The sequence below is a fragment of the Phalacrocorax carbo genome, chromosome 28 (genome assembly GCF_963921805.1).
Source record: "Phalacrocorax carbo chromosome 28, bPhaCar2.1, whole genome shotgun sequence".
Lineage (NCBI taxonomy): Eukaryota > Metazoa > Chordata > Aves > Suliformes > Phalacrocoracidae > Phalacrocorax > Phalacrocorax carbo.
In genome coordinates this window covers 2,159,497-2,185,170 of record NC_087540.1, presented here as the reverse complement: position 1 = coordinate 2,185,170, position 25,674 = coordinate 2,159,497, and the positions used below count along the sequence as shown (strand labels likewise).

General features: G+C 47.1%; 4 protein-coding genes across 8 annotated transcripts; 2 read left to right on the top strand and 2 right to left on the bottom strand.

Annotated features, from left to right (window-relative positions):
* Nucleotides 1-551: 551 nt before the first annotated feature.
* LOC135318098 (claw keratin-like) lies at nucleotides 552-995 on the bottom strand. Of its 2 annotated transcripts, XM_064474932.1 has the most exons (2): nucleotides 734-995; nucleotides 552-697 (listed from the first exon to the last, which is right to left on the bottom strand). In XM_064474932.1, the coding sequence occupies exons 1-2, from the start codon at nucleotides 993-995 to the stop codon at nucleotides 552-554; spliced, it is 408 nt and encodes a 135-aa protein (XP_064331002.1). The 2 variants fall into 2 exon arrangements, with proteins under 2 accessions (XP_064331002.1, XP_064331001.1); XM_064474931.1 differs by having other exon boundaries at nucleotides 552-995.
* A 1,631-nt stretch (nucleotides 996-2,626) lies between these two features.
* Nucleotides 2,627-3,070, top strand: LOC135318107 (claw keratin-like). Of its 2 annotated transcripts, XM_064474950.1 has the most exons (2): nucleotides 2,627-2,888; nucleotides 2,925-3,070. In XM_064474950.1, the coding sequence occupies exons 1-2, from the start codon at nucleotides 2,627-2,629 to the stop codon at nucleotides 3,068-3,070; spliced, it is 408 nt and encodes a 135-aa protein (XP_064331020.1). The 2 variants fall into 2 exon arrangements, with proteins under 2 accessions (XP_064331020.1, XP_064331019.1); XM_064474949.1 differs by having other exon boundaries at nucleotides 2,627-3,070.
* A 3,085-nt stretch (nucleotides 3,071-6,155) lies between these two features.
* On the bottom strand, nucleotides 6,156-6,599 carry LOC135318103 (claw keratin-like). Of its 2 annotated transcripts, XM_064474942.1 has the most exons (2): nucleotides 6,338-6,599; nucleotides 6,156-6,301 (listed from the first exon to the last, which is right to left on the bottom strand). In XM_064474942.1, exons 1-2 carry the CDS (start codon nucleotides 6,597-6,599, stop codon nucleotides 6,156-6,158), a joined length of 408 nt encoding a protein of 135 aa, XP_064331012.1. The 2 variants fall into 2 exon arrangements, with proteins under 2 accessions (XP_064331012.1, XP_064331011.1); XM_064474941.1 differs by having other exon boundaries at nucleotides 6,156-6,599.
* A 2,311-nt stretch (nucleotides 6,600-8,910) lies between these two features.
* On the top strand, nucleotides 8,911-9,354 carry LOC135318099 (claw keratin-like). Of its 2 annotated transcripts, XM_064474934.1 has the most exons (2): nucleotides 8,911-9,172; nucleotides 9,209-9,354. In XM_064474934.1, exons 1-2 carry the CDS (start codon nucleotides 8,911-8,913, stop codon nucleotides 9,352-9,354), a joined length of 408 nt encoding a protein of 135 aa, XP_064331004.1. The 2 variants fall into 2 exon arrangements, with proteins under 2 accessions (XP_064331004.1, XP_064331003.1); XM_064474933.1 differs by having other exon boundaries at nucleotides 8,911-9,354.
* Nucleotides 9,355-25,674: the final 16,320 nt, after the last annotated feature.

The window sequence follows — 25,674 nt, the reverse complement described above, 5'->3', positions numbered from 1 at the left end:
CTGGGTGGTGTTTAGTAGCCGGCTGGGGTTCAACCAGGATGCAAGGGGAGTCAGGAGGAAGCGAGGCAGCTCCTGCAGGTGCCCTTGCTTAGGCCACAGTTGGGAGGTGGCTGGGACAGCCCAGGGGCAAAGGTCGCCACTCAGGGCATTGGGTATAGAGGAGGGGTGAAGAACAACCAGGAGTCGACATTGCGATGCAACAGAGCTTTTATTGCAGGTGCAGGGGAGGAGGGAGTTGGGAGAAGAGCAGGGCCCTGTCGAGGGCCTTCCCCTGCCTCCTGGCAGTGGGCAGAGTGAGAGTGAGCATCAGCCGTGCTGCAGGAGCAGGCAGCCAGTGCGGGTCTCTGTCGTCAGGGGGCAGGGAGTCTTGAAGGGATGCTCAGGCGGGGGGCAGGAGGAAAGGCAGAGCAGGGCCCCAGGCAGGCATGAGTCATCCAAGCTCTGGAGCACAGCAAGACCAGAGGCATGTCCTTCCACAGAGCACCATGTCGGGACGTAGCAGGGCCTTTTCCAGAGCTGTCCTTCATCTGCAGCCGCACCCAGAGTGGGGCTTAGCAGGGCCCGCAGCTGCCACTGAGGTACCTGTGGCCTCGGCGCCAGCCGCCATATCCGCAGCTCCCATAGCCTCCGTAGCCCCCATAAAGACCATAGCCTCCATAGCCTCCATAGCCTCCATAGCCTCCATAGCCACCAAGGCCTCCATAGCCACCAAGGCCTCCATAAGCCCCATAACCCCCAAAGCCTCCAAAACCACCACTGCCTCCAAAAGTGCCGCCGTAGCCCCCTGCCACGCCGGGCGCTCCTGCCGAGCCAACAACGCTGTACTGCGGGAAGGAGCTGAGGATGGGCCCGGGGAAGGTGACCACCGAGGCCGGGGGCTGGATCACCACCGTGGAGTCGGGGCACTGCCGCACACAGGGCTCGTTGGCGGTGTCAGCCAGCGGGGCCGGGGCGGCCACCCCACAGGGAGAGACACACAGGTTGGAGCAGGACATCTTTCAGGCAGACTCAGGGAACCCTGGAAAACACACCTGCGATAAGGGAAGGGTACGGGGAAGGGGCTGTGTTGAGGGATGCAGGGAGAGATGCCCAAGGATCTTCCAAGAGCTGGACTTACCCGGTTGATGAGGAGAGTCAAGTGGAGGAAGGTGGACAGAGTGCTGTGAAGGGCTCAGCTCTTTTATACGTATCCCAGTCTGCCCCAGGGCATCAGCCACGTTTGGTGGTGCAAACCCCAGGTAATCATGAGATCAAGTGCAGAAGCGTCATGACACACATTCTGATGAAAAAATTTATATCCCTCTTTATATGCGGTTAAAGGTGTGCCAACAGTCCTTGGAGAGGATAGGGGTGATGGGAGGGTCAGACCATGACACACGGTTACATGAAAGACAAGGTGCTGCGGTAGCTGATGTCACAGCACTAATAAACCCCAATCTGTCCGAAATCCCCCACTTTGACTACCTCTAAGACTCCCATGCACCGTTCAGGATATGGAGTGCCCAACTGCCTCGCACCACGCTGCTGCTCCTGTAGTCATAGCCCGCAGCAACAGCCCAGTCACGCACCAGAGCCAGCGGTGCTCAGAGTCCCTCCGCATGTGCCTGTGGGGACACATGCAGCCTGGCTCTCTGCAGGTGTTCGGCCAGCCTCTCCTGGCACAGCCCTCAATGCCCAGCGGAGTAGCTGAGTCCCGCCAGAGGCAGCTTGAGGAGGACCATGCTCAGAGACACGTGTCCATGGAAGCCGAGAGTGTCCGCGTCCCCTTCCTGCCCTCCAGCTCCCCTGTGCGTGTCTCCTCTCCCACACGACCTTGCCTCCTGATCTCACCACTCCCCAGCCACGTTTGTGTTGAGGCCCCGGGTGTATGGGTCTTTGCCCCACACATCAAAGAGTGCCCCTGGTTCTTGCATGGCTGTTAACTGGGCACTCCCAAACACACCATGTCAAGCATGCCCATGGAGATGGCCAAGGCCGAGGGATGCCCCTGACCTGTTACCTGGAAGGGACCCCAGTCGACAATGGCTTTGGGAGATGGTGGGCATTTGGGAGGCACTCTGAGCGTGTGGAGTGGCTTTTCCCTCTGCAAAACCTCCCAGTGCCCCAGTTTACCAGCTTGTAAAAGGGGAGGTAATGACAGGTTGTGCAGAGGATTGCAATGCTCATTTTAGGATAGTCAGGACTCTTCAATGTCAACAAAGTGTGGGGATTAGGGACAGATCAGGGACTGTAAATACAACATGAGTATCGCAGTTCATCCCTCTCGTAAGCCCTATCCCCTCCAATGACCATTTGCACACTAATAACCACATAGAAAAGAGCCATAAATATTTTGCATCGCTATCTGTGTCATGACGCTTCTCTACTTGATCTCGTGATTACCTGTGTTTTCCACCCCCACCCCTTGGCTGATGCCCTGGGGCAGACTGGGATACATATAAAAGAGCTGAGCCCTTCACAGCACTCTGTCCACCTTCCTCCGCTTGACTCTCCTCATCAACTGGGTAAGTCCAGCTCTTGGAAGATCCTTGGGCATCTCTCCCTGCATCCCTCAACACAGCCCCTTCCCCGTACCCTTCCCTGATCACAGGTGTGTTTTCCAGGGTTCCCTGAGTCTGCCTGAAAGATGTCCTGCTCCAACCTGTGTGTCTCTCCCTGTGGGGTGGCCGCCCCGGCCCCGCTGGCTGACACCGCCAACGAGCCCTGTGTGCGGCAGTGCCCCGACTCCACGGTGGTGATCCAGCCCCCGGCCTCGGTGGTCACCTTCCCCGGGCCCATCCTCAGCTCCTTCCCGCAGTACAGCGTTGTTGGCTCGGCAGGAGCGCCCGGCGTGGCAGGGGGCTACGGCGGCACTTTTGGAGGCCGTGGTGGTTTTGGAGGCTTTGGGGGTTATGGGGCTTATGGAGGCCTTGGTGGCTATGGAGGCCTTGGTGGCTATGGAGGCTATGGAGGCTATGGAGGCTATGGAGGCTATGGTCTTTATGGGGGCTACGGAGGCTACGGGAGCTGCGGATATGGCGGCTGGCGCCGAGGCCACAGGTACCTCAGTGGCAGCTGCGGGCCCTGCTAAGCCCCACTCTGGGTGCGGCTGCAGATGAAGGACAGCTCTGGAAATGGCCCTGCTACGTCCCGACATGGTGCTCTGTGGAAGGACATGCCTCTGGCCTTGCTGTGCTCCAGAGCTTGGATGACTCGTGCCTGCCTGGGGCCCTGCTCTGCCTTTCCTCCTGCCCCCCGCCTGAGCATCCCTTCAAGACTCCCTGCCCCCTGACGACAGAGACCCGCACTGGCTGCCTGCTCCTGCAGCACGGCTGATGCTCACTCTCACTCTGCCCACTGCCAGGAGGCAGGGGAAGGCCCTCGACAGGGCCCTGCTCTTCTCCCAACTCCCTCCTCCCCTGCACCTGCAATAAAAGCTCTGTTGCATCGCAATGTCGACTCCTGGTTGTTCTTCACCCCTCCTCTATACCCAATGCCCTGAGTGGCGACCTTTGCCCCTGGGCTGTCCCAGCCACCTCCCAACTGTGGCCTAAGCAAGGGCACCTGCAGGAGCTGCCTCGCTTCCTCCTGACTCCCCTTGCATCCTGGTTGAACCCCAGCCGGCTACTAAACACCACCCAGATGCCCCGTCGCTGTCCCCACGTGGGATGGTAGAAAGAATCAGGAGATGAAACAGGAGAAAGCTCGTGGGTTGAGATAAAGGCAGTTCATTATGTAAAGAAGAAGCCACACGCCCAGTCAAAGGAAACCTAGGGATTCACTCACTACTTCCCACCAGCAGGCAGGTGTTTAGCCATCTCCAGGACAGCAGGGCCTCGGTATCTGCAGCTGTCACTTGGGAAGAGTAAGACAAACTCCATCAGTACGAACACCACCTCCTTCCTTCTGCTTCCCCCAGCTTTCGATGCTCAGCACGATGTCACGTGGGATGGAATATCCTTCTGGTCACTTGGGCTCTGCTTTCCCAGCTGCGTTGTCTCCCACGTTCTTGTGCATCCCCATCCCACTCGCTGCTGGGCAGCTGTGAGAAGCAGAAAACTCTTTGACTCTTTCTAAGCACGCCTAAGCAATAACGAAAACATCCCGGAATCCGCAGCACTGTTTCCAGCAAAATCCAAAACATAGCCCCATACTAGCTTCTGTAAAGAAAACTAACTCCATGCCAGCCCAAACGAGCAAACCTTGGCAGCACGTCCCTCCTCCAGACAGTCACTTGCAGCAGGGCTCGTGCGCTTCTCCTTCAACAGCAGCTTCTCCCTCTTTGCCTCCCTGTCTTCTCCCCACTTTGGGCTCCTGCTCTGCGCAGCCCAAGAAGAGCTGCTGGGCCCCACCGTGAGTTTGCCGCCCACTCTGGCCATTCCCCACGGGCTGCCTGCAGCCCCCGAGCTGTGGGGATGAGGATGCCCATGGAGCCACTCCAAGGGCAAAGGCCCAGCTCAGAGCCGCCTGGGAGGCCATGGCTCCAGAGGGGAGAGGGTGAGCAACCCCCAGCACCTCCCCAGATGCCTTGCCTCCATCCCCTCCACATTCCTGCACCCCTCCACCATTGCCTCATCCTGTTTTTCTGTCATCTTCCACTGCTCCTTGGAGCACTTCTGATGCTCTCTTGCCCCCAGTGCTTGACCAGAAGCTCTTCCCAGCACTCCCTGAATCACCCACCCACCGCCTGGGGACACGGCTCTGCCTGGAAACGACAAGAGAGCTGCCCACAGACTGCTGCTCTGGACAGACCTTTGATGGCCCTTGGCTGCCCTCCCTCACCAGCCAGCCCACTGAGCAGCCCACGCTGCCGCAACCCCCCAGAGCACCCACCCACAGCAGCTGTCATCGGGTCACCAGAACCCCCTTCCACCACTGTGCCCTCAGCAGACGTGCCGGGGCCATCGCGTGAGCCAGGACACGGTGGCTGGCCGAGAGTCAGTGCAGGGGAATCTTGGTAGATGTGAGCATGGGCAGAGACTGAAACACCTCGAGGCAAAGAGAAGTCGTGCAGCTTCAGTCAGGTGGTGGAAAAAACACCTGCCTGCTCGTGTGCTTTTGCTGCCCGTTTTCCCATCCTCGGTGTTCACACCTGCAGATGAGGCTTCTTTCTCTGAGCTCCCCAGCAGGGACCAACGTGCTGCCACACTGCCCTTCCCCATGGCTCTGGCTGGAGCCGTCTCTGCCCAAGACTACCTTGCCGTGCTGAGATGACTAGGGCAGAAGATACTTGGGGAAGGGAGGGATCTCAGGAGGGTAGGCCGTCCAACCTCCTGCTCTCAGAGCTTTGTGCTTCTTCTGACTGGATAGCCGTGGCCATTTCAAGGCTCTGAGAGGAAACTTGGGAAGGCTTGGCTGTGTCTGCCTTAGCCCTTCCCACCTCTAGGTGGGCACAGGGGCATGGCGATCGTGTGGCAGCAGCCCTGCACATGCAGTGGTCGTCTCCATTTCCCTGGATGTCCACATGTGGCTGATATCAAGGCAATAAAAGGAGGTAATGCCAGGCATGCTGGTTTTGCAGAGGATTTGGAAGAGCTTCTGCAAGGCACCTATGGCACTCTCCCATATTCAAGGTGGGCTTTGGGAAAGTACGGTGTTTATTGCTGGTGGGAGACCAGAGGAAGCTCTGTGGGATGTGCTCTACAAAACACAGCTGGGACTGTCATCATCAGTCACAGCACTCTGAGCAAGCTGCCCCAGTGCTCCAAGGCCACCACCATGGGAGACTCAGGCAGCCCCAACCAACACGTCCTGAGCTCTGGGGGAAGTGGGGAGTGAGAAGAAGGAAAGATGAAGGAAATCCAGGAGTCGACATTGCGATGCAACAGAGCTTTTATTGCAGGTGCAGGGGAGGAGGGAGTTGGGAGAAGAGCAGGGCCCTGTCGAGGGCCTTCCCCTGCCTCCTGGCAGTGGGCAGAGTGAGAGTGAGCATCAGCCGTGCTGCAGGAGCAGGCAGCCAGTGCGGGTCTCTGTCGTCAGGGGGCAGGGAGTCTTGAAGGGATGCTCAGGCGGGGGGCAGGAGGAAAGGCAGAGCAGGGCCCCAGGCAGGCACGAGTCATCCAAGCTCTGGAGCACAGCAAGGCCAGAGGCATGTCCTTCCACAGAGCACCATGTCGGGACGTAGCAGGGCCATTTCCAGAGCTGTCCTTCATCTGCAGCCGCACCCAGAGTGGGGCTTAGCAGGGCCCGCAGCTGCCACTGAGGTACCTGTGGCCTCGGCGCCAGCCGCCATATCCGCAGCTCCCGTAGCCTCCGTAGCCCCCATAAAGACCATAACCTCCATAGCCTCCATAGCCTCCATAGCCTCCATAGCCACCAAGGCCTCCATAGCCACCAAGGCCTCCATAAGCCCCATAACCCCCAAAGCCTCCAAAACCACCACGGCCTCCAAAAGTGCCGCCGTAGCCCCCTGCCACGCCGGGCGCTCCTGCCGAGCCAACAACGCTGAACTGCGGGAAGGAGCTGAGGATGGGCCCGGGGAAGGTGACCACCGAGGCCGGGGGCTGGATCACCACCGTGGAGTCGGGGCACTGCCGCACACAGGGCTCGTTGGCGGTGTCAGCCAGCGGGGCCGGGGCGGCCACCCCACAGGGAGAGACACACAGGTTGGAGCAGGACATCCTTCGGTTTCAGGGACTAGACCTGTAAGACAAGGTAGAGCTACGGTTCAGTGCAGGACCTGATCCCAAATCCCTCCTGGCTCTCTTGCACTTGGATCCTGTGTCTCAGCACATGCTCGGCATCATCTTGGGCATTCGGAGCAAAAACATGTTCCAGAGTTGAAATGCTGGTGGAAACCCCTTGCTCCCTGTATCGTCCCTGGCCCTGACTTGCCCACACGAGTGAGGAAAAGCTTCCTCCTCCAAAACAGATGGCAAAGGAAGCTCCCAAAGGACTTGGAGCACATTGGTACACTGGGAGCCTTGTACCCACAAGGTTAAACTTCCATCCTTTCCATGGCTCTGAAACACCCCATCACATCCTAACCACGCACTATGAAAGAGTGGTGGAGCACACAGCAAATGATGCCCTGAGAAAGCCTCTGCTGAGGAAGGAAAGAGGGACAAGACTTGGACTTACCACAGTGATCAGGAGAGTCAAGTGGAGGACGTTGAACAGAGGGCTGCGAAGCCCTCAGCTCTTTTATACATGTCTGAGACTGCCCGGGGCATCAAACAAGGGGGTGGCTGCAAAAACCCCACGTAATTATGAATTCAAGCAAACAAGCTTCATGACACGGATAGTGTGGGACAATTATACCCCTCCACATTGGGGACATTGGTGTGCAAATATGCCCTGGAGAAGAAAAAGGTGATGGGATGGACAGAGTGACACATCATTAAAGGAGAGACAAGGTGCTGCGGTAGATGAACTCACGGCACCAATAAACCCTGATCTGTCCATAATCCCTCACTTTGCTTATGTAGAAGAATCCTGGGCATCTTGCAGAAGATTGCTGTGCCAACCACACCACACGCAGCAGCAGGCTGGACTCGTGCTCAGAGCCAGCAGTGCCAGCGTGGCTGTGGCTGTGAGGAGCGTGGTGAGCTGCAGCCTGTCTCTCTGCAGGTGCTTGGCCATCCTCTCCTGGCATGGCCCTCAGTGCCCAGCTGAGTAATCGACTCCTTCCAAAGAGGGCCTGGGGACAACCATGCCCATAGACATGTAGCTGAAGGCACTAACTGTGTCTTGGTCCTGTTCCTTCCCTTCTACCCCACCATGTATGTATCCCCTCACACAGTACCCCAGTGCATGATTCCACCTCTCTTGTACCACATCTGTTCCAGCACCACTGGATGGAGCTTCATCCTACACAGGATCTTTCTCTTCTACTCTTTGCATGACCATCAAGTGAATTATGATGCCAAAAATCAACAAGTCATGCTGTGGCTGGAGAACCTCCAAGGCTTAGGGGTACCCTTTGCCCCAGTACTGAGATCTCCCTAGCTCTTGTGTGGGGCCACGACTGGCATTTGGGAGTTGCCATGATTGGATGGGATAGCTTCTTCCTTTGCTAAACCTCCTGCTGCCTCTGTTTACCAGCCTGTAAAAGCGAGGTAATGACAGGCGTGATGGCTGTGCACAGGATTGCAAAGCACTTCTGCACGATTGTCAGGGCTCTGGCACCTAAGCAAGTAGGAGGATTAGGGACAGATCAGGGTTTATTGGTGCCGTGAGTTCATCTACAGCAGCGCCTTGTCTTTCATGTAATGGCGTGTGATGGTCAGTCCCTCCCATTACCTGTTGGCTCTCCAGGGCATGTTTGCTCGCTGGTATACCCAATTAGGATGAATATAATTGCGCTACAGCACAGTTCGTTTCATGAGGCTTGTCCACTTTATTACATTAGTTGGGGCTTCTGACAGCACCCCTTGTTTGATGCCCCGGGCAGTCTCAGACATGTATAAAAGAGCTGAGGGCTTCGCAGCCCTCTGTTCAACGTCCTCCACTTGACTCTCCTGATCACTGTGGTAAGTCCAAGTCTTGTCCCTCTTTCCTTCCTCAGCAGAGGCTTTCTCAGGGCATCATTTGCTGTGTGCTCCACCACTCTTTCATAGTGCGTGGTTAGGATGTGATGGGGTGTTTCAGAGCCATGGAAAGGATGGAAGTTTAACCTTGTGGGTACAAGGCTCCCAGTGTACCAATGTGCTCCAAGTCCTTTGGGAGCTTCCTTTGCCATCTGTTTTGGAGGAGGAAGCTTTTCCTCACTCGTGTGGGCAAGTCAGGGCCAGGGACGATACAGGGAGCAAGGGGTTTCCACCAGCATTTCAACTCTGGAACATGTTTTTGCTCCGAATGCCCAAGATGATGCCGAGCATGTGCTGAGACACAGGATCCAAGTGCAAGAGAGCCAGGAGGGATTTGGGATCAGGTCCTGCACTGAACCGTAGCTCTACCTTGTCTTACAGGTCTAGTCCCAGAAACCGAAGGATGTCCTGCTCCAACCTGTGTGTCTCTCCCTGTGGGGTGGCCGCCCCGGCCCCGCTGGCTGACACTGCCAACGAGCCCTGTGTGCGGCAGTGCCCCGACTCCACGGTGGTGATCCAGCCCCCGGCCTCGGTGGTCACCTTCCCCGGGCCCATCCTCAGCTCCTTCCCGCAGTTCAGCGTTGTTGGCTCGGCAGGAGCGCCCGGCGTGGCAGGGGGCTACGGCGGCACTTTTGGAGGCCGTGGTGGTTTTGGAGGCTTTGGGGGTTATGGGGCTTATGGAGGCCTTGGTGGCTATGGAGGCCTTGGTGGCTATGGAGGCTATGGAGGCTATGGAGGCTATGGAGGCTATGGTCTTTATGGGGGCTACGGAGGCTACGGGAGCTGCGGATATGGCGGCTGGCGCCGAGGCCACAGGTACCTCAGTGGCAGCTGCGGGCCCTGCTAAACACCAAACATCCATGGAGTTCAGTGCTGCATCTGCACTCCGTCTCCACAAGGAGCACCTCTTGTCTTCCACCACCAGATGCAGAACAGAGCTTTCAGCCCCTCTTTAGGCTGTGACACAGCAGCTACTTGAACTTTACCGTCCTTGCTTATTTGCACAGAGTAACCTTGCAGATCTTAAGCTGGTGGCTTCAGGGTTTCCAGCACTGCCTCCAAAGCTCCCCTCTCTCTGAGATACAACGAAGCTGTAGTCATCCTCAGATGCGAGTCTCTCCTGCTCTGCCCGGGTGTGAGACTCCCAAGCGGCAATAGGAGGGGGGGGAATCTTTGGGGTGGAGCCCTGGGTTGTGCCTTGCTGCAGCCTTATGATTTTTGTGTTTCCAATTCATTGTTTCTGTGTCGTTTTGATTCCTGCTGTCACTGTCTATTGCATTTTTCATCCACATTAAAGAATTTGCATTGCATGAACAATTTTTTTTTGTCTGAATTTGTTCTTCACTTAGGCCTGAATTATATCTATAACTTAGTGATGATGTGAAATGTTAGATGGGAAGTCACTTGCTAAAAGCGTTTGCAGAAGCTCTGAATTTCTCTCAGGAAAGACTGTTGAACTGCAAGGTAGGGAAGTTACTAGTGAACGATTAGCTTAATTACAAAAGAGAGATTTCAATGGTGAATTATCACTTTATGTTTTGTGAGGTCTATAGAGAATAAAAACTAAACTTGTGGCATATTTCTTTCCCATTCCTACTCTGTACCCTGTTCCCACCAGTCAGTCATGGTGCTCAGGGTGATGCATTGAGCACGCACCCTGCAATGTGGTTAGTGCATTCATGAGCGCTGTCATCTGCGCACAACCTGAGGGCATCCTTCCCCTTTTGACCTCAGGGAAGGTCTGAACAGGGTGTCAGAGGGTTGCGTGTGGGCTGAACATTTTTCCACCCTGCCAGCTGCTCCCAGATACTCATGTCTTGCTTTGGGCTTGGGGCAAAGTGCTGGGAAGTTGCTCTGTGTTGAGATGGATGTGGCACATTTGGAGGTGAGCGTTACCTGAACTCTTGCAGGGACATATTATACAAGCAACCACTTGCAGGGACTCAGGTTGGTCCTGGGGAGTGTCAAGTGTTCAGCACATGTTTAATGGCACTGTGTAGAGAAGTATTCCTGGGATTTTGTGACATTTGTACTCAAAGAAGAAATATGGAATACCCATGACCAAGGATAAATATGTTGTAATTTCTATCAACAAGGGAAAGAAGAAGGAAATTATTATGTGGTAATGACAACCAGAAGACATACTTTGGTACAGAAAATTTATTTGGAAAGAGACAGCTTTTCTACAATTTTGGAACAAAATTGTGCAGAATATGAAGACCATCTTTCCAGAGGTCTTTCAGTAAGGCTCTGGCTAATCACCAGGGTCAAAGTAATGCAGTCTATATAAAAAAAAAAAAAGTTATTTTCTCCTTTGGTGCAGTTGCTGTGTGCAATTTCTAACATCCTAAGTCACCTCTCTAAGTTCAGTGTCAATAATATAACTGAAATAAGACAAAGCACGATGTAAGCAGATGACTAAACTTGAAAGCCAGAGAGTAACAGATCTAAACTAGAGGCAAAATGAGAAAATGCACACATGAACCTGCCTTTCACAGGTGCTGAGCATTTGTTGCTCTCATTCTTTTCAGCTGGAGGCAGGCAACACCCAGCACTTGTGCTGGTGCCTATCAGCTCCTCCTCCAGTTTGCATCTCAAGTTTCCTTTGCTGCTTCTTCAAATTGTTCTCTGCAAGGCATTGCTGAGCTTAGTATGTCCACCGTTTCCCGGAGCGATATGAGTTGCATGGATGTGTCCATTGGGAAGAGTAGGTGTAGGAGTATCTTGGGGCGCACCGTGGCTCAGGTCGGGCAATGACCTGGGGCGCAAGTTTCTCAACTGCTGCCTCCAGCCTCCCTGTCACCTCTGCCGGCAGAGGTGCTGCAGCAGGAGGCTCTGCCAGGGCCACCTCAGAGGGCTCTGAGGCTCCCACGACGGTTTGCTGTGGGTAGGTGGTGAGGATGGGCCCTGGGAAGGTGACCACAACGGGTGGTGGGTATATAATCACCCGGGAGTCACCGCAGGCCACGACGCAGGGCTCGTTGCTGCTGGTGGCCAGGGGCTGGGGACATTTTGCCTCGCAGGGGTTGGTGCACACCAGTTGGTCGGAAGCCATCGCCAGGCCGTGGTAGGGGAGTGCCTGTAGTTTATTTGCAGAATTAGGAGAGGGGAAAAAAAATCAGAAAACCCATGTGTTTATTTATTGTCACTTTTAAACTTGGCTCTAAGAGATTTTTAGACAAGTGATCATTTGGATAAAGACAGCAGTTGAGCTCCTTTCCTTGTATCTGCCACCTTTTACTTAGCCTGCATCTATTTGTCCTTTCTATTTTGCTGCTTTAGGCTTGCTCTCTTTACTTCTCTTCTTCTGGGAGCAAAAATCCTCCCCTTTCTTTGCGTGCTGCCTCCAAAACAGACATCTGCTCTAAAACCTGCCAGTCCTTTGTAATATTTCCTCGAGACAAGTTTGAACTTGTTCCCACAGCAACTTTTTTCCTCCCACACACAGCTTCTCAGGGTTGTGCCTGCAGTCTGTGTTTCACAGATGGGGTGTAAGGGAGTGTGTTGGGGGGCGAAATCTGGATTTTCAGTAGATCTGAGTGTTTAGTAATCTGCGTTGCAGCCTGCTTAATTTCCTATATTGATTTCTTTCAGATTCCTGTTATTATCAAACACTAAAACTTTCCACAGAAAAATGAAAGGCTAAGAATAAAAGGCGGGTTAAAAATAACTGGTTTAATAAGCAAGACATATGATTTAAAATATTTATATTGTGGTGATATTGTCAACCTAAATATGAAAATTGCAGCTTCAGCTAGGTTACACATATTTAATAGTGTTTTTCTTTCTTCAGTTTAAATATTTCCATAAAATCTACCTCTCCGTGATATAGCATCACACTATTTTTTTTTTTAAACCTGTAAAGCAATGATACATTAAGGTGATGAACAAGGCAAAAGTTTTATTTTATTCTCAGTCAAGTCCTGTGTGCTGGAGGATATTGGAACTGCTGTCCTTGAGGACACGAGGCAGATGAGGACTAGGGGACATGGCAGCTTTGCAGTACTCCTTACAATAAAGAAATAGAAAATGCATAATGTTTCTAAGGCAGATGGTGGGTAACTTGGAATTAATATCTGAAAACAGTAAGTCTTATCTGTGGAGAAGTAGTACACAGGATCCTAAAATATGTAGCCAGCAACACTTTCTGAAAAATGAACTGTTATATTGCCAAGCATAAAGTAAAAATATCCTGAAAGCTACTTTCCTCCACTTCAGAAACTCAGTGCTATTTTTGCACCAGGAGCTAGCAGCATGCTGGCACAGGGGAATGGGCAGGGCAATGAGCTCTTTGATCTATTTACTTGTCTCAACCATATTCAGAGGGGAGCAAAAGTATCCTCAAACGTACCATTCTTGGGGGGAAAAAAAAAAAAAAAAGGCAAAAAATATACATAGCATTTTCCCCCAAATACCCTTAGGTTACAACATATTTTTAACCTAAAAAAAGAAATACTTAATCTCTGTTAAAACACATTAAAATGCTAGCAAAGTTTTAATACTTAGAAACAAAGTTTTATTTCTACAGCTATATTAAGTAATAGTATCTACCATTACTTGACGTAGCTTGTTGTGCCTCCAATTAAATTAGCTAAGGATGGGCAGATAACGAACAGCAGCAATGCTGCCTGACTGCTGATACACAGAACTAACTTCGAACAAGAATTTTACTTCAATAATCATCTGTGAAATCCCCCCACGTAACACTGAATCCCCAAATCATGCCATATATGCAAAAACGATGTTAAAATCTATTCTCAGAGCTCTTCTGAAAATTTTTCAGAACTAAGAGATTGAAAGTCTGAATTCTCCCATAAAATTAACAACCCAAAGCATCCCAAGGATTGAAAAAGCCATTGCTTTTATTTTTACAGCCTTTATCTAGCATAGAAAACATCTGTAGAAGGATGCTTACTAATGTCTCTGAGAGTCAGAATATGCAGGGTTTAGTCCTGATTTTAACAAAATTCATGCTAAAGCAAAATTAAACTCAAGGTTTTTATAGTTGTCAAATCGGACTTACTCAGTGTACCGGAGAGAACAAGTCAAGAGAAGTAGGTAGGAAAGTCTTGCATGGAGAGAGTATTTATACCCTTTCTCAGATTGCCTGGAGGAGCGGAGACACCCTTTGTATAAAGGGCCTTAATTACTTATGAAGCAAACTTTGTTGCATGTATTACTCCTGTAGTTGCAGTAATTGTTTTGCTCACTGTTTATGATTATCTACAGCTGAGTTAGGTAATAATACAAAATGCAGATGGTAACTTGCAAGTTCTTTTCATCTTGAAATTTCCTGGTTTTACTCCACTGATTTCATTAAGAATTAAAAACATACTAAGAATTAATAGACTTCTGGTGACTTATCTTTGCTAAAAACATGGCTGCATGGGGAGTCTCCGAAATGTCAACGGCACTGTGTCAGCGTGCACAAGATTTACTTTCCTTACAGGAAATACAGGCTAATGTCTAGTATTTGTCTCCCTGCCTAGATAAATCTCGAGAAATACAGGGCTTGTTTTTCATCTGATAGAATGTTAAAGAAGTTTAAGGATGTGTTCTTACCTAAGCCAGAGGAATTATCTGGTGTAAAATCTCTAAAGAGCAAAATTATCACAGAGTTATCTTTTTAAACAAAAATGAAGCCATCTCCAATTATGGAGCTTACAATGAGGAACTGATTAAATAAATGTTTTACATCATTCTGCATGAGGTCAGAGGAGTCTAAATCCACTAGGATATTATTACTATTAACATAAAATAATTTCCATGTATGACATACTAACAGATGTTTGTGAACTTCTTTGAAATCTTGTTTCCTGATGTCTCCAGAATATTCCTGATAAGCTCCATGGCCCAGGGGATCTCTAGGGGTGCCTCATAAAATCAGAATAATTGATGTCATAAATGCATCACATCATAAACACCGTGGTGGTGGTTTTAATGTGCTTAAATGTGCTTGGCATTTTTATGCTTGAAGCTTCCCTCCGGAGGGAAGAGTGAGTGTGGTGAACTGATTTCTGGGAAAATGGGTGCACTGCACGCGCCCTTCGACAAGTTCCTCTCAGCGGCCCCTGCCACCGGAGGGAGCCCCTGCGTGCGCAGGAGCCTCTCGCCACGCGCAGCGCCTCCGTGCGCGCAGGGGCAGGGTTACGTCCAGCAGCACTGGCTGGGGTAGCGTTCAGCCTGTTGGTATGTGCTGCGGCAGGTGGCCTCAGGTTTTCGTGATTTGGTCCTAACAAGGTAGGATCAATGTTGTATATGTCAGATGAGCTCACAACTCAACAGAAAATAGAGTCTAGATTTTGTTTTCTTCTCCTCCCTAGGTGTTCAATATTTCTTGGTTCTAACTCTTTGGTAATTTCTATCTGGAAGACCTCTCCCCTCACGGATGCACCCCAAAATTGCGATTGCACGACATGGGTATTAAAGCGCATAGAGCAAGTATGACATCTACCCCTACAAAAGGATTCTAGCTAAGCATGCTGGATTCTCCTTTTAGTCGATCTCTATGGTGTCTAAGAGATCTCTGACAGAACTAGGAACAGATTCCTGGCTGTTGTATTAAGATGCAGCTCCTTAAATACAAGGTAATTAACTATTTTCAAAAATCTCCCATAACGTAACAATACTATACAGAATTTTCTCCCCCCCCCCCCCCCCCCCCCCCCAGTTTTTGTGTTGTACTTTAGAGTGACTAACAAAGGTAACAAAGGCAATACAAGGCAAGGAGTAATGCAGACTGCATACACCACAATATAGTATGTTAATATTGTCAGCACCTATTAATTTTAAATTGTTTTAGAAAATTATATCCTTCTGTAAGGCAGGGACAGCAGTAATAATGGCTCTTGCCTAGCTAAGATATGGTTTACGTGGTCAAACCAGTTCTGTTCAACTTCAGAGCACAGAATTTTTGTTTGTAAAGCTGAGTCAGGAGTACTGGCTAATGAAGAAGAAATCAAAGGAAAACACTTGTGGATGGATGCTCTGCTGATGTAGGTCTGCAGCATTCATTCTTTTCACTTCAAAGGGGCTCTACTTGCTTACATCATCTGAACACACATTATATCAGCAACAATTCTGCCCATTAGGCAAGTGTGAACTGAAATATAGGTCCAGATTGGTAGCAAGAGTTAATTATGTATTAGTGGATCTATACATTAATGTGTTTTCCACTATCAGAAACTCTGGCTTTCTGATTCTATACAAACTACAAATGAAAGTTGAATAATCCAAAATTCGAGGCAGTGAGTCACAGTCCAATTAGGACAATGTCAGAAATGACCTTGATAACTCCTTCAAGGTGATACCATTGCCCAATGCTAGGCGTCACCTACAGCTATTATCATAATACAACTATTTGCATAGGCAACTTATAATTAAGGGTTTGTGAAACATTTTCAGTCCTCAGAACATTCCCATGGTGTTTAATTATGCAGGGTGTTTCCAGAAACACCTCATCAAGCCTAATTTATGGCAGAAGGAGCATGATTTAACAAAACTCTACAGCTACTGGAAAAAAAAATATATGGACTGGGTATTTGATAGGGTGAAGGATAGTCTTCTCCAAGTGTGGTTTTTTTTTTTTTTTTGCCAGCTCAAGAGAACAGACCCTTTTCTGAATGTCTTTTGAGAAAGGGGAAATGTTCTTGCATGATGGCTGCATGATGTGTGCAATTTCTGGCTGGCTTCTTGCTTCCCAGCCTTGCCAGGACACCCACAGGGGTGCTGGGCTTCACTGGCTTTTCGTTGTCTTTACCAACACATTTCTAGGGCTTATCAGACCAGCAAAAAAAACCCCTAAGGGCAGTAGGAGAACCCAGGACTTGTACTTTTTGTTCACTTCTAGCTGGGATTAAACCAGATTTTGAATACTGAAAAACGACAAAGAACTATCAACAAGTTATAAGCTGGATGATAAACTTGGAAATAAATGTTGAAGGAGCACAGAAGAAAAGGGAGGGAAGGGAGTAGGGCAGAAGAGAGACACCTCCCTCACCATGCGCTGACCAGAGCCATACTGAAATGTAGTACAAGAAAATAAAAATGCTGGCTTGTACAGAGCAGGAAAGCAAATTAAATTATTTACATGATGTACAATCTGTTTGGGTACCTATGTTGTGTGCTCTCCCTGATTGCAGCGTGTGGGGTGTTGTTTTTTTTTTTGTTAATCCTGTTTCTTGGTGTAGAGGTGGAAACCAGTCATGCAGATGGGTTTACGAGGTGCCGAGTTAACTCTGCAATATTTGTTCTCCACAGCTCCCTCTGGTTGCCCCACATGACATTACACAACCTGCCTCACTTTCCCTTTTATCCTGAGTTTTTCTTTTTCTCACCCCCTTCCCAAGCACTCACCCCAACTCTTTGTTGTTCAGCATTAGGCAGCAGCACGTAGGTAGCAAACTGTTTTCCTTCTGTCGTGTAGCAGACCAGACTGGGTTATAACTGTGTACATCTGCTTTATCTTACCTGGAATGTCATAATCAAAATGAAAGCTACGTTGTGTTGGCTGTGAAATAACAATGTAAGTGATGGTCCTTCAATGGGATCATATCTAGGATCATCAGTCTGACCTGTCAAAGAGTGGAGAAGGAGCTGCTGTCACCACTTATAGATCAGGAACAGATGCACAAAAGTAAAAGGCTGAACTGTCATTCCAGGTGAGCAGAAGTTAAGGAGAAGATGGAGCTGGGCCATTTGTGGATGGTGGGAAAATGAAAGGTGATGGGTGTGAACTGAAACAGGAGAGGTTCAGACTGACATAAGGAGGAGGGGAAAAAAAAAAGAAAAAAAAAAAAATTGCCCATGAAGGGGGACCCTCAACATCATGGTCTGTATTCAGAGTTGATCCTGCTTTGAACAAGAGGTTGCATAAGAGACCTAAGAAAATGTTAGAGATGCAGAATTAGATGCTCAGCTGGTGCAGGCTGGCTTTATCAGGCTTGGCCATCTCCCTGTCGCTTTCAGTCGTGTTATCTAAAATGCAGCGTGCCGATCTGAAACATTGCTTTCAAACGCAGTTCCTTAATGAGTCGCGAACACGCAGAATGAGTCTTGGTGTATAAAAGGAAAGGATAGTTTTCAGTTGTGTGGCATCAGAGCTTGCTGAAGCACTGATTTGTAATGCTGTAGTGTGGTGCCTGTAGAAGATGTTGTACAGACTTCACAAAGTTCTGTGAAAGTATTTGCACTCAGCCTTCAACAGGATATATTTAACAAGTGAATTTTTCCCCCCAGGGGAATCCCACACATTCATCTCAAATCTTAAGGACAGTTTATGGCATGGAAACCTGAAGTTATTTAATCAGGAACAAACCACAGGAATGTAAACAAATTAATGCAGGAGAAGGAAGAGAAGTATTTTTAGCAATCTGGGTGTAGCAGCTAAATCTCATGTGAATCATCCTGTGTCCTCCCTGGCCGACCTCAGACCTGGCGTGGTTACAGGATGAGAAATGCTGTCCAGTGCACAGCACAGGGACCTTTTCTCCCACATACCTGCCCCGGGGGGGCTGACTTTTAATGGCAATTGAAGTACTCAAAGCTCAAGGGTTAGAACTAATGGTGACTATATTAATAAAATATCATTAATGAAGCTTTTATGCATAATTTAAAGCGATGTTATTACTTGATATTTGAACGCAAGGAGTCTGATAAGGTATGGTTTGATTAATCCCATTTGTTTATTCCAGAGTTTTGTGAAGGAAAAGCAAAAACGTGTTTAATATGAGGATTTTAAACCTGTTTCTTCTAATTAACTGTAGGTAGGTGTTATTGCTCAAAAATTCCTTGAGAGGGCAGACGAAAAACTTGGTATGAACAATGTAATAGAAGTTGCAAGTTTACAAAATAAGCAAAGAACAATAAAGTAAATAGCAAAAGCGGTCTATCCTGGTCCTGCGCATAGAAGCTCTCTGAAAGCAGAGAGGGAAAGAGAAGGATGTTAGGGAGAGTCGGGAACGGAGAGTCTGCTGCATGGGAAAGTTTCTGAAGTGATGAACAATCCCTTTGCACACCCAAGGCTTATCAGACGCACCTGATCTAGATGAATAGCTACTTGATAGTAAAGATCTGATTCCAGGACATCTAAATTGATTTATGATATTAACCTTATAATAGGTACTTTGCCTATGTAAATCAATACAAAGCACTTAGGAGGTATTTCAAAACTCTTTCCTTGAGAACGCTTGGAGATTTCCCAGGGAATGACTTTTGCCCAGGCGACCCTCAGAGAGAATCTTCCCATGGTAAAGGTTGTGGGGAGTATAAATCTGATTAAATCAAAACCCAGGCTGCACAGAAACTGTGTGAGGGAATAAAACCAAAATTTTAGTACACAATCTGGGCCCTAGTGATCTTTCCCCGTCCTGCAGACTGCAGCCATGCAGAGCTTCCCAGCACTGACACCAGTGCTGCACGTGTCTGCCCTCCTTTATGGAATGGCTATCGCCCAGAGGTCTGGGCCACGTAGCAGCTGAGTGTGTTTGCAATGAAATTACATGTGGGACATATACGCCAGATCATTTATGGTTGTGTTGGCCAACACAGGTTTTGCACAGACCCTGGGGGATGAGAAAAAGCAGGCAGACACTATCTCCTTTTTGCAGGCTTTGGTCCAAACGAGCAAGGATCCTCCATCACAGACGCTAGGAGAAGCATCGTGTCTAAATCTGTAGGACAGGTGTGGTGGTGGTAAATGCTGGTGTAACTTTAATGGTGGATGGTAGCTACTAGCATTTGGCTTGCTGATCTGCTATTTAATAGACCATTACTGGAGACATATTCCTGGGGCTAGACTTACAGGATACCGATATTCAAAATACATGAATATTATGTATTCATACACAATGCAAACTGTGCATGATGCATACTGGATTGCTGAAGGGGAGAGAGATGTCTGGCTTCCACTAGCTTGGGATTTGTCCCATGGACTTTAAAAAGCACTGGGGTATGCACTGGGCAATGTGTTTAAAATTTTAAAAAGCATTTTTTTGAAAAAATGCAAAATAACAAGCTCACCTGGCAAATGACGCTTGCAATCCTCATGCATGTATTTCTAAAGTGTAGGTGTTGCTCAACATCTGGATGTCTAAATCTGAAGGCAGAGGCTTAGTTTTGCAATGCTCTGCATGTGTACAAATATAATTAATGTTTACGAAGCATTCTGAAAACTATATTTGCTGTTACTGAAAGGATCATACAGGAGCCATCTGAAGTTGGGTTTGATTTATGGAAAAAGAAGTTGCGGATTTGATTTTCAGACTCCAAGATCGCGAGTTGATTAGTATGGAGAAAAATGTCCTGGGGAACAGGGAGGGCTGTTGGAAACACAGTCCCCATGAAATTACAATGGGGAAAAGGTCTCTGTTTTAAAATCTTGGGAGGTAGAAGCTTTTGTATCTGACTTAAGGGTGTGAACTTTGATGTAATTTTTCATGGATTTACTGCTGCAGGCCCAGCCAAAAATTATCTACTTATATTTGTCCTTTTTAAAAAATATTTTAAAAGCACAGAATAATGAGGGAGGGGGAAAAGCGATTTATCTTTAGGTCACAGAACATAGATAATTAAAAGCAGAATCACTCCTCTGGGTCTGTAGTGCCTCTTGGGGGGAATGTGAGCACATTAATGTTCAGCCTAATAATTCATTAGTCCTAGCTATTACTGTATGTTGGCCAATATATATATATATGCTTTGCACTATTAGGTTGCATGTATCCACATTGCAGAGTCTTGCACAAGTTGTCCCAAAGGAGTGACCCAGAGAGAGGGTAATAGTGCCCTGCTGCTGCCTGTACATACTTGGTCAATGAGTTTTTGTCCTATTTTTGTGACATAGCCTTGTGAGTAGGCTGGGAAATTCATTCTAGTACATCAATTAATAAAAAATATCTGCACCTGCTGTGCAGGGAACCTGCACTCTTCACAGCCTGGGAAAGAGCATGGAGGAGGCTTCATGGTGCTCCAAGCTGCTGCAGCCAGACAGCTTTCCGTGAACCGCTTTGGAGGTGGACTGGCACCGCACCGCGTGGGGCACAACACCCTCCAGAGACAGCAGCGTCTTTCCTTTCATGCAGAAATGCAGTTTGAATGAATTATTGAAAAATGCAATAGCTTATAAATATAGAGTGGCGACTTAGTTAATGCTGGCATGGGTGTTGAGCCTCAGGAAGGTGACAAAGCCACTTACAGTGGGACTCACAAGGGTTCAAAAATAAAGCGTAGAGAAAAAAGGAAAACCCAAAAGTGCATGCTGCATGACAATATTTAATGGGAATGAGAAGCTGAATATACATGCGCATAATTAGATGGATAGGCTATAATCAGAAGAGTTCCAGGACTTCATGAGGGTCTACAATGAATTTCCAGTTCCATAATTTTGCATAGATTGTTTTTCTTTGATCAGAAGTATTTTACAAAGAAATCTGCTATTACAGTTACTTGAAGTTGGGTTTTTAGCCCTAGCATGCATCAAATGAAATATAGGCGGAACAATAAGCTGGGAAACCACTACATCATGGGTCTAAGCAGAAAAAAGCACAAGAAGGACTTACAAATGCCTAATTTTAAGAAATGCCAAGTAGAGCTGATATTTTTTTTTAATGGTAAATGCTGGTTCAGCAAATATATGAATGAATATGAATTTTTATAAAATTGCATTTTGGAATCCAATATTTTCAGTCGTATGATTTTGAAATATTTGATGTTTTTTATTTTGAGAGAAATTGATGATAAAAGTCGATGTTGGCATAAAAACTTGCATTTATTGAGATACATTTTTATCAAACCAAAAAAATATTCTTGAAAATCTTGTTTCTCGGAAAAGTCTAATGTTTATTTCATCCTAATTTTGAATAAGATCAATAGTAAAATTTCAGTATCTTGTGTTTTGGAATTTCTAGTCTTCATGCAGGCCTACTGCCAGGAAGCCATGCTTTTATTGACTCCACAGGGAACTGTGGGAGCTCAGCACTTCTAAAATCCATTATCCATAAACTTAGTCACGATCTGTCTTACTGTTCAGTTCTGCTTTTGACTTAATCCACAGATATCCATGTTGGATTTAGGTTGCCCTGCAAGTTCTACAAGAAAATGGTTTGGACAAGTGAGGAGAAAAAGGATTAAAGTTTCCTGTATCATAAAACGATAATCCTGAGTTACATACTGTCCCAGAACCACACATGCCCCTAAAGCCATGAGATTCCCTGGAACAGAGTAAATTTCTGATATCAAACAATGCAGTAGATCCCACTATGGTTTGCTGAGGGAAAGTGGTGAGAGTTGGGCCGGGATATATCACAGAATATGGTGGTGAGTCGGGGTCCACTATGTCCACTATTGTGTCAGGGTATTTTATGACACAGGTCTCGTTGGAGGTGAAGGCGAACGGCTCAGGGCATGTCACCCCTGGCGGCAGGCAGCACTCGTTGTAGGGAGACATGTGACGGATCCAGACCTGAAACACAGGAGGAGGGGAGAAAAGGCAGTTCATTAGTCCAGCAAGAAGCTTACATATTGGATATCAAGATTTTGGGAAGATAGGGTTGTGTGCTGGGTTTTGCCATTGCTGGCAGAAGGGGGAATTACAGGCTTCAAGTAGTTGAGATGGTAGTTAAATATTTGTCCAGTTTTGCTTTCGTATCCAGTAACTCTTCTCCTTCCTAAGTAACCCTTTTGAACTTCATTATTTCAATATCTGATAATATTTTCTAGAATCACCACTGTTTCCAAACTAAAACTCATGTGCTACTGCTTTTCTTCTCTTCCCAGGATTTTCTGTGTGTTGCAGTGCTCTGTTGCACTCCTCCTATTGCCAGTTCAAACCCTGCTGAAAGCCATAACCCCAGCTCAACTCCATGTTTTAAACTTCAATTTTAATCCTCACAGCACTGGCAAAAACAAAACATGGGGGTGAAGATAGTTACCTCATCTCACCTGGCTAGAAGTGGAGCAGTATGATCAGGAATGGAGATCCACCCATCTTTTATTAGTCTCATTATATATCGCCTGGATTACAGTATCTTATATTTGAAATCACACAGCTCTTTAAAATTGTAGGTGATATCAAGGCCAGATTTTCTTGGGCATTGTATAATGATAGATTAACAGGCCATCCTTGCCCTGGATTGTGCCCACACTCATTAGGCAAGGCAAACAGAGTGAGGGGAAGTGATATTTTCCTCACTTCATCAGTGTGAAACTGGTGTGGAAGAGATTAAGGGCTGGCATAAAGGATGGGCCTGAACTGATTTCCCAAACGAGCCCCAACATTTACCCCAGGAGTCTGTGGGAGAGACAACACTCAGGGGAGATTTCTTGCGTCTCCATCTAAACATCTCATTTTAGCCACATGCCATCGTTGCCTTCTCCAGTCCTCGGGGCTGCATCTTCAGCTTTTTCCAATTGACCCCATGCCTTTGACTTGAAGATAAGAAAAAGGCAACAACAGAATATTTTACCAGCTCAAGAGTTGGATCTGAAATGGCTACTTTTTGTCTTTGGGAAAAGAATTCCTACTACAGATCAGTCTTAAGGGTAGGGATCCTTGAGTGGTCCAATGCAGACAGATAATATGTCAAAGCTTATCCTAATATTCATGAAAAGAGGTGAAGAAGGAGCACTTGTGTGTTCCTTCTAGGCTTGGAATAAAGCTCTGTAAATATATTTTAAACAAAACCAGCAATAAAGTGGCTTTTTAGTGAGAAAAATCTGAGTTCCAGTCTCTGCAGGATTTTGAGACTATTTAGGACAGGTTTTCCAACTGTTAAAAGACACCATAGCTTCCCTGAAGACAGCTGAGGGTGAGAACATCATTAAAAAATTATTTTTTTTCAATGAAATTAAAATGAAAGAAAACCTAGTCTTCATAATATGAAAAGCATGCTTCTCCATATGAAATTATTGAGCCTCTTCAGAGTTCTGAGGGAGTTTTATACGCCATCCCTGGTTTAAATGAACTGCTGTCCTGAACACTAACGTAGTTTGCAAATGCCAGCTTTCACCTCTGAAGTGTAAAACTTAAATTGACTTAAAACTAAAGGACAATAGAAAGCATATTTCTGGAAGAATACCCCCTTGCCATTCCCGAAGTTTAACCTATCATTTGATAATATTTAGATAGCAATAAATAATTGATTCAAAATTGACTTACCCAGATCACCAAGGAGAAGAGTTTAAGAAAAGTGATTAGAAGAGTTCTACGTAGCAAATGCTTTTATACACTTAGTCAAATTGCCTGGAGGATGTGACACCCTTTTTGCATGAAGTCTTAATTAGTTGCAAAACAAACTTTGCTGCATGCATAACTTCTGCAAGTAATGAAACTGTTTTGCTCGATGTTTGTGTTTGTTAGCTATTGGATCTTCACATAGTGTGCTAAATACACACTACACCCTGCAGGCAGGCTTCGCTTTAACATTTCATGGGTCAAAAAGGACTTGATATGCTTCATTAACCACATTTCAGTTATATCATGAGTTGATCGAGCATTCTTTTATTTACATTCCTCCTGCCCTTCAATTCAGTCTGTGAAGGGGTTCAAGGGAGCATCAGTAGCACCATTTGCTGTCAGGGAACAGGAATTTATTTTCACTTCACAAATCTGACATGTTGTCCAGTGCGGAAGAGAAGAGAGTTTTCAGCTGAAATGCCTTACAGGGCATTAAACTTAAGAGTATACAGCTGGTATCCCTCTCAGTGAATTTTCATGGATGAGAACAGCTCAATAAATTTGTAGTCCTTTTCCCAATTGGACAGATCATCTCTGAATAGGATGAATTTCTAGGGAGAGAGCTCTACGTTATCTAACATCCACTCTAGTCTTTACAAATAGCACTTGCATAGGGTTTAAGTGGATTTGTTTCAGGTCTCTTTGCAGGGTTTGACCATGTTGCAATTAAAGGCACGTAGATGCCACCCACGGTTTTTGCCACTGACTCAAAGTGAAGTCACAGAGCATCACAGAGCTGAGTAGTTGTTGGTTTCTGCTCCCCCCAGCTTTTTGACTGAGTGGAAAAAGACAATATTATAGGAAATGGAAGGTTGCAGTGGACTGTACTCTGAAGCTGGCGTTTCCATCCAGGCTGTGTTTTTCTGTGACAGTACTAAGGTGGAGTCGGGGGGGGAAGTACACAAGAAATAACTCAGGCCTGATGAGAACTTAATTTAACACAAATGAATGAGCCAGAAGTGGATTTAAAAAATGTTTTTATAAGCACTTTAAAGAGGAAAACAGTATAGCAGAAAGATCAAGCTACAGAATGAGAGGGAAATCAGGATTCACATGGAAACATATTTTTGAAAAAGCCTCCAATTAGTGCAGCTAGGAGTATTTTTTGACGTAACAGGCAGCTAACATGTCAGCTCATAAATCAGAAACAGTTTTTTAAATACATAAAAGGCATTCTTAATTAAAATCTTATTATAATACAAGGCATAGGGTTCACTTACATATTTGGGGACACACTTAAGAAGTACAATACAACTCGCTGTGTTGTGTTAGCATACCTGGTGCACAATGCTTTATCTGCATAAATGACTGGGAATCAGTCTGAAATCTTTTGTTCTGTTCATGAGTTCCCGTAAACGCTTTTGCCTTAGGACCCCTGCTAACATCCTCCCAAGCTACAGATAATTTATGATATGAAAGAAAATTTTAAGTAAATAATAATTATGAACAAAGGAATCCTTCCTCCCAGTTTGCAAGGCAAGGAAGGGAGGCACGTCGTCTTACTAGCGCCACACAACAGTTACCCTTCACTTTGAATATAAATCTTGTGAAAGGGAATTAATAGTTTTGATAGTGGAGACTTTGACATGAGGTTCCAGAGTCTGATGGTTGCTTTAAGACAGTGAAGCTTAGGATGGGACTAAAAAGCTTTCTGGGACTAGAGTAACTAAGAAAAGCAAGTAAGCTGAGAGGACTCCAGTGAAGGCTTCCCGTTCAGAAGGAAAGGTGGTATTGCCACTTTATCCAGATACATAGAGATCCCCTTGAAGGGACAGAGATGCACCAACTGCTCTGGAGAAGGTAAAGATCTAAGGCTTAAAGACATTATTTTACTAACATTTCACAGCCCTGAAGAATGACTGGAGTCAAGGCTGGTGCAAGTTTGCGCGATGTAGTACATTTATTTGCAGCTGATTTTCTCATGCCTTGGTCCCTGTT